This window comes from Podarcis raffonei, chromosome 7 (genome assembly GCF_027172205.1).
Source record: "Podarcis raffonei isolate rPodRaf1 chromosome 7, rPodRaf1.pri, whole genome shotgun sequence".
Taxonomy (NCBI): Eukaryota; Metazoa; Chordata; class Lepidosauria; order Squamata; family Lacertidae; genus Podarcis; species Podarcis raffonei.
In genome coordinates this window covers 54,812,497-54,825,000 of record NC_070608.1, presented here as the reverse complement: position 1 = coordinate 54,825,000, position 12,504 = coordinate 54,812,497, and the positions used below count along the sequence as shown (strand labels likewise).

General features: G+C 37.9%; 1 protein-coding gene across 2 annotated transcripts in view; it reads right to left on the bottom strand.

The window, feature by feature from the left end:
- ZNF407 (zinc finger protein 407) overlaps nucleotides 1–12,504 on the bottom strand; it is a 334,843-nt gene that overhangs the window by 292,310 nt on the left and 30,029 nt on the right. For both annotated transcript variants that reach the window (XR_008331522.1, XM_053396659.1), the window contains exon 3: nucleotides 8,277–8,391. Coding sequence is in view for 1 of the 2 variants with exons in the window: in XM_053396659.1 (XP_053252634.1) it covers nucleotides 8,277–8,391 (115 nt within the window). In the remaining variant the exon portion in view is untranslated. The remainder of the gene's footprint in view (nucleotides 1–8,276; nucleotides 8,392–12,504) is intronic.

The window sequence follows — 12,504 nt, the reverse complement described above, 5'->3', positions numbered from 1 at the left end:
TAGTTTATGCATGCTTAGCTTATTTCCTCAGGTTTTATCAGACAATGGAGCAGAGGCGCAGTGGTGGCATGCTGTCAACCATTCCGTTACACAGAGTTTGTTGGAATCATTCAATCACATAGCGGAAGTGACCACAAAGGGCATCGAATCCAACTTCATTATTATCATCTCTTAATTATTTCTTCTTCAGGGTAAACATACCCAACTCCTTCAAGTTTCCTCACAGTTCTTGGTCTCCAGCCCCCCCTCCGCCCCCAACATTTTTTCTTCCTTTCCTATGGACTCATTCCAGTTTGTCAATGTCCTTCTTAAATGGATTTAGTACTGGACACAAGACTCCAGATGAAATCTGACCAAAGCAGAATGGAGTGATGCCATTCCTTCTCATGATCTGAGCACAATACTTTTGTTGATGAAACTTAGAATTACATTAGCCTTTTTAGCAGCAGCAGATGCTGCTGCTGCATCACAGTGCTGAATTGTTTTAGCTTATGGTCTACTAAAAACTCTAGATTCTTTTCACGTGAACTGCTGTGAAGCCAAGTGTATCCATCCTCTGGTTCTGCATCTGATTTTTCCTACCTAAATGCAGACATTTACATGAGAAATTCACTTGGTTAGTTTTGACCCACTTCTTCATTCTGTCTTTATAATCTTTGATTCCTTTTGGTCATCAGGAACTTCATTTTGCAAGGCACCACCACCAAGATATGCTTGGTATAGATATTACCCAAAGTCATAATCGCCTGGTTTGGTATATGAAACTTGATGACTTCAATCCAAGGTGAACATTATGGCCCCATAAACTCTTCTTCATCTTGAATTATAATGTGAGCTGGAGAAAAACTTCTTCCTCTCTGCCACTATTCCACCTACCTGTCTTATTGGAAGTCTCCCTTCCTCCACTACGCAATGCTGGACCTGGTCCTAGGACCCAAAGGACTTCTAGCTTCCAAGTTGGGCATCTGTAAAAGGGTCTTAGGCATTCTGACAAAACTACATTTTCCTACATTTGTTGTCACAGTAGTATTTGAGAGGCTGCCAGCTATAACGTCCTGCTGTTGCCACCAGTCTAACGAAGTCAGGCAAGAGTTGGTGTTCAGACAACCTGGATGGGAAGTGCAAAATGGTCTGAAGAGGGATTGGAATACACCAAACTCTTTCTGCTCCACTCCTGGCAAAAAGGTTGTTTTAAAGCCCAAATAAAAGTAGGCAGAATTCACTATACATACACTAGATGGTATGGGTAGCTTTCAGTTTTATTTCTGAATGTACACAGGATGGTCAATCTAGACATTTTACCTATGTTTTGAAGAAAAATAAGACTAGTACTAATTTCCTCTGGAGAAAGGCATTGCACAAAACTATTGGCTTAGACGAAGTAAGCTCCCATTGAAACTAAATGGAATGTAAAAAAAGGTAAAGGTAAAGGACCGCTAACAGTTAAGTCCAGTTGCGAACAATTCTGGGGTTCCAGCACTCATCTCGCTTTAATGGCTGAGGGAGCCGACGTTTGTCCGCAGACAGTTTTTCAGGGTCATGTGGCCAGCATGACTAAGCCGCTTCTGGTGAAACCAGAGCAGTGCATGAAAACGCCGTTTACCTTCCCACCAGAGCGGTACCTACTTATCTACTTGCACTTTGACGTGCTTTCGAAGTGCTAAGCTGGCAGGAGCTGGGACTGAGCAACAGGAGCTCACCCCGTCACAGGGATGTGAACCGCCGACCTTTCCAATTGGCAAGCCCTAGGCTCAGTGGTTTAGACCAGTGCTTCCCAACCTTGGGCCTCCAGCTGTTTTTGAACTACAATTCCCATCATCCCTGACCACTGGTCTTGCTAGCTAGGGATGATGGGAGTTGTAGTCCAAAAACAGCTGGAGGCCCAAGGTTGGGAAACACTGGTTTAGACCACCAATGGGAATGAAGTTTAACTAATTTGATGACCTATTAAAAGAAGCCAGGCCAACTGGTGGTGGTCTCTGGCCTCCTTTGTTTGGGGCAATTATGACAAATTTAAGATCTAGATCCTTGAAAATAAACTTCTAAATAGGATCCTTAAGGAAAATATTATCTAGAATGTCTTATACTCTTTAGCCAAGAGTCTTGTCAAGAACCCTGTCTCGTCATCAAATCTGGTAATTTATATATATATATACACATACATACATATACATATACATATACATATATATATATATATATATATATATATATATATATATATATGTCTAGACAAGAACTGCAATGTAAAATGGAGTCCAGATTCAGCCAAGTCTGCAAAAAGGCCTCTGAATCGTTACCAACTCAGACATGCATCTCAGCATTTCATTCTGTTGAATAGACAATACATTTTTCTCTATGAGAAATCCTATCCTATTGGACATAACCACACTTAAGTATAATACATTCTATAGAGCAATGGCAACCAAGTGGGATGCAACATTCACAATCATTTCAGTTTTATTAAACACAGGACATGTCCTGCAGCAAATGCTTCTCCGATCCAATAATGTATCCTGTTTTTCCAGAACCATTCACAGAAAAAATAATAATAAAATGAAACACCTCTAGAAGAAGCAGTACTTGTTCTACGTGGCAAATATATCACAATCACATAGCTGCATGTATCTTTATAATTGCAGTTTGAAAGTGCATTGCATTAGGTTATATATAGTAGAGGTATGGGTATAAATCACTGGTAGTGTCCCTAACTCAAATACAAACATATATTCAGCTAAGTATGTACTTTTCATATCTTTTCACTTCAGCAAGTCCAACAAAAGCACTGCCATAACTCAACTGAAGTACAGGTGGATAAAAATACGTTTTTCATACAGCATTACAACTGGAAGTTGGCCTTGACTTTTCTGCTTCATTTGCCATACTGGACACTAACTAGTGAAGCATACTGCTAGCTATTCGATAGCAAGACCTTTCTGACACCTTTTTAGCCCCCCCCCCCTTACATGTTAAAGCAAAACACTGATTAATTTAAGCCCAGCCCTCAGAAAACTCTCAAGTACCAACATGTCCTTGTCCAACATCCAGCAGCACTATCAACAGATCGCCAGAAAACATTTGGAAAACCTCTTGTTGACGAAAACCTCACCAGTTATTAAAATTTCATTGCAATATTTGAGCTATTGTATTTTTATCTATCTGTATTCCAGCTGAATTGTGGTACTAAAAACTAGTTTTTAATAAAGTTTATGACCAGCTGCCCTGAGCCCTCGAGGATACGGTGGGCTATAAAGCTAAGTGACTAGAAACTGCAGCAAGAAACAACCCCATGAAAAAAGTATGCGAGGGCAAAACATATGTAACGGAAGGGTAGGAATACAACTGAAATGTGGCAAGCCTAACCCATGCTTTAAATCTCCTCTGAGTATAGAAGGAATAAAATCAGTCTACAGCTCACATGCTATCTTTGTACGCATAGTTTTTCGAGCATTTCTAAAATATTTTTAAAATCAAAGTGTGACTTGACACTGAAATATATCATTATTGGTACAGTATTTTCCTTTGTCACCACACACCCACAGGTTGAAGCACCGTTGGATCTTGGGTTGCTTCCTCTCCAGTACGGATAATTCTGTTGATTTGAGCAGCAGAAGCAAGCATTGTTTTATTTGGATACAGCTGTGGTTATGATGGCTGTAATTAATTGTTCAGTCAAAAAAATGCAATACCGTGGTGTATGTGATGATTTAAGCACACAACAGCTTTAGTTTTCAGAGACAACTAAAAATAGTGATTTTAATTTATTCCTGCTGCCTACAATTACTCACAACCATGTATTTTTAAATATTTCCAGCCTATAAAAATTACTAATTTTTGCCACTTGTGTTTATCTGCCTTTAGACTTTGATTTGGATAAATTAAGCTCTCAAGTGTTCCTTGCTTTATGAAACTCTGCATGTTGTACACTTCAACACAAATAAATGACTTCTACCATTAGAGGTTTAAATAATGTAATGTATTTCATGCTCAGCCTGAAGCGGGATTCCAATGAAGTTGCTAATGCACGTAATGATTAAGTGTAACTCAAATACTAACTGTGTTGTTGAAAACATGACAGGCAATAATTTGGTCTATTATATTCTGCCATTTAATTGCCTAGTACAGACATTCTCTGACACGTTATGAAGCAATGATTTACAATTATTCAAGCTGCAAAGGTCAGAAAGTGACATTATAATCATCTACACAGAGATCCCCTTCTAATGCACAAAAAATAGGTAATCTCACATAGAAATAGTTTTACTTAAGTTTCAACTTTCTATTTAAAGATTTATCTGGCCACAGAACAAACAGTTTACTTGCAGCAACACTAAGACGCATGTAAAAACCAAAAGTACATTTCCGTCTCTTCGTAATGATACATTTAAGAATGAATCTTCTTTGTTCTCTAAGGGGAAGACTAAGCAGAAGCACTTTGGAAGCGCAAGTTATTGCTGTGCTGAAATAAGTATCTCTGTTCGTATAATCTGGAACTAATTTTTTAAAACCCAATATACACATAATTTTTTTTATGTGACAAAATAAATCCCTGGTAGCAAACCATAGAAAAGGAGCAATATGAATACTTCAGTTTCAAATATTTGTAGACTGTCAACAAGAAGCTTTTGAATCCATGAAACATATCATTGATTTTAAAAAATACTAACATATGACATACCCCTTCAATTTACTTCACACTTCTTTTCATGCCTCTTTGAAATAACAACTACCAAACACATATTGATCAAGGCACTGGCAATATTGCCATGGTCAAACTTCAAATGAAGTTTCAAAATACTTCTCTAAATGATGTGTGGGAGAAGAAAACAAAACAAAAAAGTAAACTAAATACACCCCTTTTTTAAGGAAGGGGAGACTGTGTACTGCAAATAATGATTTGAAATTTGATCTGTGGTCACATTTTAATAGATACATTTTAAAGTAATTGAAAGAATGCAGAAAAAGGACAGATAGGTTGACTTCAAACGATTAACATTTCTGGAGACGTAAAATCCTTCTACTGATTTCTGCTGCAGTCATTTTATTTATACATAGCAACTTAAGAAAAATAGAAAGGAAGGTAAGTAACTCTAACGTAAGGTGCGTGTTTTTAAAGCTCTATATCCAAAAGCAAAGGCAAGGGGAAAGTAGATGTATTTTTAAATGATAAGTTGCTCATAAATTCTGTTTAAAATCTGAAGTGCTGAACAATTCATTTTTCATGTACCTGAGGCATAAAATCTCAAAAGTGCATGATAAGCCTTTTCAGTACATTCCACTATGCAAGCTTTTTTAAAAAACAAAAACAAAAAAACCACACACAAGTAAATGCTGGGAAACCAGTGAGATTTTTTTAATTTTCGTGTCATGAACAACTTCATAGCCAGACTTCTGAAAATTAAATTTAAATAGGTAGCAGTTGGATACTCACTGAAAACAGATCCCTTCTCAAATAAGGGATGCATTTCCCATTCATGAACATAATGCAAAGGAAAACAATCACCACACATCTGCCGATAAGGAAATGAGTAGCAGACGGTTTATTTCAAATGCTGAAAGATTAGTAGCTTCCAATTTCTATGGCAGAGTATTTCTACTGTGCAGCTGGAAAAAATTAAACTTCGATTTGAAACAATAAAAGCAACATGCAAAAACACTGCTGTCTTTCCACCCACACCCCTTTGTGCCGACTGTGCTACGCAAGATACAGTACATAAAATCTTCTGTTCATTTTTAGCATTTAGACTGGCATTACTTTACAAAGGGTTTTCACTTTCCAATTCATAACAAAATTCAAGGCAATCAAGGGATATCTTACATCCACAATTATCCACAGCCTTGCACTGACATTTCACCTTGTTTAAAAAAGAAACCCCAAACAGGTTGTGGAGCAATTGGGGAAACAAGTTAACATTCCACCTAATAGAAAGCTTGTTGTTTGGAATCTAAAAGTCACGGGGTAGAATTTTTAACTACTGCAGAAAAGAAAACATAGTACAGGCCCTTCTGTTTGTGACAAAATTACCAAGTTAATGTTCCTGAAAGATCACTTCACCTTTTAAAACATGATTTTTTAAAAAGGTAAATTTATAGCAATTAAAGCTAATGAAGAAATGCAGCACTAGCTGCTTATATTCAGGAACTAATAGGTCCACTGAGCATTTCGAAGATTATTTAGCCATCAATGATAATGAATTGACATTGTCAGTGGTGTTAATGTACCAATGCTCTAACCTGATAGCCAATCCCAGCAATTTTATGTTGCCACTTTATTTTTAATCTACAAAATACCCTATCTTTTTGGTGAACATGGCAGAAATATAGCACAGTGTATTATGCTACACACACACTAAAAGGTTGGCATATTAATTATTTGGCTGACAGTTCAAAGTGCACTGACCATCCTTCCTGCTTCGAATTCTCCTTTGAATTCATTACAATTTGGCAGATGACATTTCTTTACCAATTCAGCCATGGTTATGTACCAATAGTTTTGATTTGTATCAGATTAAAATTTATTATTTTAGCGGTTCAGAACAAAAGGCCTATATGAGGAAGACTTTTGTGAATTTCTCTTTCCATTAGCTGCCACTTGCACAAGTAACTTGACAGTATCACAAGTTAATTATGTAACATGACACAAGAACAATGATATGAAATCTCTGGTTATGGCATTCAAAGGAACTTTGACAAATGACAGAGTTAAGTGTCCTGTTTTTTTCGAATGACCAAACATAACCAGCAACTTCTCTCCCCCCTTCCCACTCACAAATATGTAAGAAGATACTAACTGCAAGGGCTGCATCAGTCACTAAAAAAATGTGTGTCAATGCCAAACCACCACCACCAACCCACAGACAATGTATAGTTGGCTACTCATAGGCAAGTTCAAGTTCTTTTTCTCAGAATCCATATTTATTCATTTTCAGGCCAAAGTTATTGGTAAGTCAAGAGCGTCTTCCGCACAGAATTGTTGTCATTTATAAGACAGGCGGCTGCCAAAATGTAGCGTACACTGGTGGCATTCACAGCCAAAGGCCTGGAAGATCCTCCTCCGTTATTTTACAGTGGATAACTTTCATAATTGCTTCCACTGAGTTTTAAAGCAATTCAGCCACCAGCTCACGATCCACTCCTCCCATCAGGAAATAAAACCACCCTTAGCGATCTAACAGCACTTATTTGTATAGCAGGCACGTGAATCGGTGAGTTGCATTCTAATTTGTTTTTGAACATTTCACTCACTTTGTTCGCAAGGCGTGTTTAATTGCAAGAGTTGACGGGATTAAAACCTGGCTGAAAAATATTCCTACCCACCCACCTCTCTGTACTGGCGTGCACTGTGTGATCCATCTGAACCTCTGCCATTCTGCGTACTAGTCATCAGGCTTCTGCAGCAACTTAACTTGTTTTGAGGAAAGCGCTTTTATATGAAGCATATATTAGCTAATTCTTTTAGCATAATAACATTAAAATACTCTTTTAATAGAAGCGCGGTACTAAAACCCACCTCTGAATGTCCTATGATGTACCATATATGCCATGGCATTTTAAAACCTTTTAAACATTTCTGCTAAATTAATTAGTTTTGCATTAAAGAGTCTCTGAGCCTCCCTATTAAATGCAACACATTTGAAGGACAATTAAACATTACGAATGGTCCTTTGGACGGAATAGCCATTACAAGGGGGAAAGGGAAGAAGAGGTTTTTCTGAGGCAATACAACATATGCAAGATGTCTCTGGTTTTATACACACACACACACACACACACACACTCCTCTCGTGTGCAGCAATATACGCAATTCTTTGGAAGTTTTCTTTTCCTGTGTCTCCTGCAGTGCAAAAACTCCACGGGAGCCCATAATCTGTTAACTGAGCTCAAACTAGAACAATATATAGCACAAATGCATGTATGTGCACATATACACAAAACACATACCAAATTGAAGTCTATATTATTTTTCATGCCTTTAAAAAGGAATTTACAGTTCTCCCTGGCAATGTGAATGAACATCCTATAATTTAGTCAATTTACAGATTACAGGTTCAAATTGACCTTGTAGCCCATAAAATTGCTCATCTGCAGTACTGGATTAGAAGTAGGAAAAGAATGTCATAACTGTATTTAAGGAATTTACCATAACAATGGGAAGGAGGATATGCATGCATAATTTTAGCCCCTCTTGCTCACATCCCCATTTTGAATGCTGAAACAATGCATAGCCTACACTCCTCTCTGGTTAACCAAGGGAGGAACGGTTTCAATTTACTCACCCACAGACATGACACTTGTATTCCCTCATCCCAAGGTGCCTCTTGACATGGTTTCTGGCATCTCCTAGTTGAGCTGTTGCAAAGTGGCAAATCTTGCATTTGAACGGCTTTGATCCTAAGTAAAATTTAGCATAAAGATAGGAGTTGAATTAGAATATTATATTACCCTTGGATAAAGAAATCACAGTTTGTGAAGAAAATAGCCTTTTAATTTTTTAATTTTTTAATTTTAAGTGGGTGGGTGTGAAAATTAATATCCAATATTTAACCTGTTTCAGAATCTTGCCTAGCCCTGAAAAGAATTTTTTCTATTGCATACATTTATAACTCCAGGGATACCGTTAGGGTACGTGCCACATATTTCTCATTAAAGATACTTCCCCGAAGTTCAAACACAAAAGTTAAGCAAGAATGGGTTTTCATTAATGAGCACTCACTTATTATAGAAACGGTATCGATAATTAGAAGATGAGACACTTGGGGAACTTTAAAATGAGGCCACTAAACTTTTTCCATAGTTTTCACCCATTATAATGCGGCTAGAACTCAGGTTGCAACCCAGCAGGATCCTGTTCTAGTTCATTTCAATGGAACTCATACTGCAGTGGTTTCTGATGAACTGTGCCAGGTCTCATGGCCATTTGTTAAGGTGGAAGTATCATGACAAGGCGATCTTTCCCCTCCACTTGTACTCAAAGTGGTCTTGCAAAAGCAAAATCATAATTCATTACATCCTAGAAATGGCTAGAAAAATGGACTACTGCAGATCATGCTAACCTCGAGTTTCACCATCTAGAGAAGCTTTCGCAACATTATTTACCATGGCTTGTATCCAATGGTGTCCCTCTGCTGATGGAACACTCCTGGATTTAACGGAGGCTTCCATTTGTAGGAAAAGGGGTGATTTTTATTTATTCCCCCTGCACCTCTGTGGCCCCACAAAACAGCTTCAGAGGTCGATCAGACACTGTGGAACAATGCGGAAAGTGTTGCAAGGAACTGCATGGGGGAGGATGAATTGGGGGAAAAAGTTTTTCCTTCCCATTCTTCAAGGGGAAGTCTCTGCTGGATCAAGGAGCCTGAAACAGAAGGTAAACCACTGGATACAGCAGAGATGAGGAACCTGTGGCCCTTCAGACGTTGCCGGACTAAAATTCCCATCATTCTTAAACATTAGTCATGTTAGGTGGAGCTGATGGGAGCTGAAGTCCAATAACATCTTGAGGGTCACAGGTTCCCCATCTCTGAAATACTATAAAGAAGTATTTTAAGTTAACTTTTAAAAATGGTTATGTGACCTGAGAGTTTGGGAACTTCCATGCTTTGCATGAATGTTGTATGCCATGGTCAAACATGGGGCTTCTCAGAGCCACCCATGTATTAACTCTTAAAATGTAAAGGGTTGCTAAAGGCCATTACTTCAAAAAGAGTAAGAGCCATTCCTGCTTTCCCAGTGTATCTGGAGTTTTTCTCAGATGCACTTGTTGTTTCCAGGCATGGTCATGATCTGAGGAGCACAGAAAGCTGCCTACACCGAGTCTGGTCCATCTAGTTCTGTATTGTTTACAACAGCGTTTCCCAAACTTGGGTCTCCAGACTCTAATCCCCATCATCCCTGACCACTGGTCTTGCTCGCTAGGGATGATGGGAGTTGTAGTCCAAAAACAGCTGGAGACCCAAGTTTGGGAAACACTGGTTTACAATCACTAGCAGGATTTCAGACATGGGTCTCTCCCAGTCCTACTTGGAGATAGCAGGGATTGAACCTAGGACTTTCTGCATCCAAGGCAGATGCTTTACCCCTGAGCTACGGAATTTCCTGTGGGTGGATGTGCTTCATGTAGAGGGTGCTAAGTGAAAGATTGCTCACGCACAATTTCCACAAAAGTCAACCAGCTTCATTTGGTAAGAACTGGTGTACCTTTTAAAAAATGTTCAATTTGTAAGATAAATATATTTGAGCAGATTACCTATTTTGAATATGCTACACTCTCTGATAAGGAGTAAATTTAAACCTAGTACCGATATTTTAAGCCTATCTTGCTCATACGCTTTTTTCCCCCTTCCTTTTTGACAATACCGAAAGAATGATTCATTGCCTTTCTGTTGCAATGACATGCGGTGTATGAATATACAGAGAATAAAATATTACACCTTTATGACTGTTTTATGGTCAGGAATTTATGATTATTCTGAAAACTAGAAGTATTGACATTTTGGCTATTATTTATTTCAAGAACAAACTTTAACTGCCTAGAACAGACCAAAGAATTATAGGATTTCCCCACCCCCACCCCACAAAAAAGCAGAACTAGCTTGTTCTTTTGCAACACAATCAGGCCAAGAAAAAAAAGTAAAACAGCACACTGCAACTGAAGTTGACTTTCTGATCAGATTGAGGCAATTATATTATCACAAAAATGCAGTCATTAAACCTGGCAGGTGTCAGTACTGGGATATTAAGTGGCAACATATCATTTTAAAGTATGTCATGACCCTTTCCAACTTTTATAAGACCAGCAGATCTCTCTATATCCATAAATCCCAGAATTGCAGTTAAAAGTAAGTGCAATATGCTTGCAGATACTTCATATTATATTTGGGATATGTTTTGTGAAGAACTTCCTCCAATATAGTTAAGCATAATATGAAATATGGGATCTTTAATAAATATACATAAAAGAGCTCGGATAAGAAAAATGTTACAGTACATCATACTTGATCAATGAACCTTTCTGCTGTGCCCTTGAACACAGAATATCTGCAAAGAAGACTTTGTTTAAATTGAGGATCTTGGTTAAAAAAAAAATTCAGAGTCTTAAATTTCAATTTAATTCCCAAAAGCTGACGAAAAATGAAGCATTTAATTTTAATCTTCCAACAGAAATAAAAAAGTCAACAGTACTAAGCACGGGCAGACAAGGTTGAATATTTCACAGTTCAATGACAATGAAGCCAGATCTCTTAATACTTCCATTTCTACTGTTAGAAGTAGATGTAAAATATATTTAGCACCTGAATGGTTATATCTAGTCAGCTTTATATGTTTAAATGTCAAAAGCAGGTTGAGTCTGCAGCTAACAGCGATCACATTCTATCAATCAAACTGGAAAATTCCAGTTTATTTAAATTATCCTGATAAAACTGAATTAACCATTAATTTAGCGGCATTCCGTATCAACACTGCATTCTATAAAGGGACCTATGAAAATAAAATAAATTTGAGTAAAGTCAGTCTACCTCCACATTAAATACAAAGTGTTGAAGTTGACGATCTAACTCACCAGTTTAAAGACTGATTAGGTAATATATAATGCCAAGACTAAGACTGGCTATGGTAAAGCAGTCTATTCGTATTTATATGTCCATTTTATTTCAAAAAGCTAGAATATCCTGCAGCTTCAGCCCCACTTTCATTTGGATTCTTTTCCCAACGGAAACATGTTAAATTTGTGCCAATTCCGTTATCACTGGTGCTCCATGGGCTCTGACCACACACTGTTCTTCTTTAAGTGTCAAAATTCCAGCAATACTATTGGGCCCATTCAACCTTTATGCTCTGAAACACTTACAAGTTTGGGGCCAATTTTGACAGTGTGCGAATCATTCCTTGCAATGTTACATTAATTTTTCATTATCAACAAAGATTGTAGCATCAACAGCAACATGTTGGGTTATGATTATCATTCCGTAATTTGAAAGATGTTGAATTATAGGTTATTAATAGTTGTCTCGTGCATTTTTTAGCAACTAGGAGGACCAGGCCAGTGTAGTTTAGTGGCTAGTGTCATATTATTACTTAGGAGACCTGGGTTCAAGTCCCTACTCAACCATGAATCTCACTGGGTGACCTTGGGCCAGTCACTATCTCTCAGCCTAACCTACCTCACAAGGTTTTTGTGAGGACAAAATGGAGAGATGGGAATGGGGGGAACCATGTACACCAGAGGAAAGATGGGATAGAAATTCAATACATAAATAAATAATGGCAATGGTTTTAACAATCAATTCCACAACCCCAATTGCCCACCATGAAAAATTGCTTTGGAAACAGAGAGGAGTTCCAGCATGGGTTTGTGGTACAGGGCCAACTACTCACAAGAAAAATGTCAAACAAGGCCATTTTAAGAGTGTAAATTGTCACATAGACCAGGGGTGGGATGGGAAGGCTGATCTCTGATGATTTGCAACAAATCATCAGTTTGACATCCAACGATCTAAACACAGC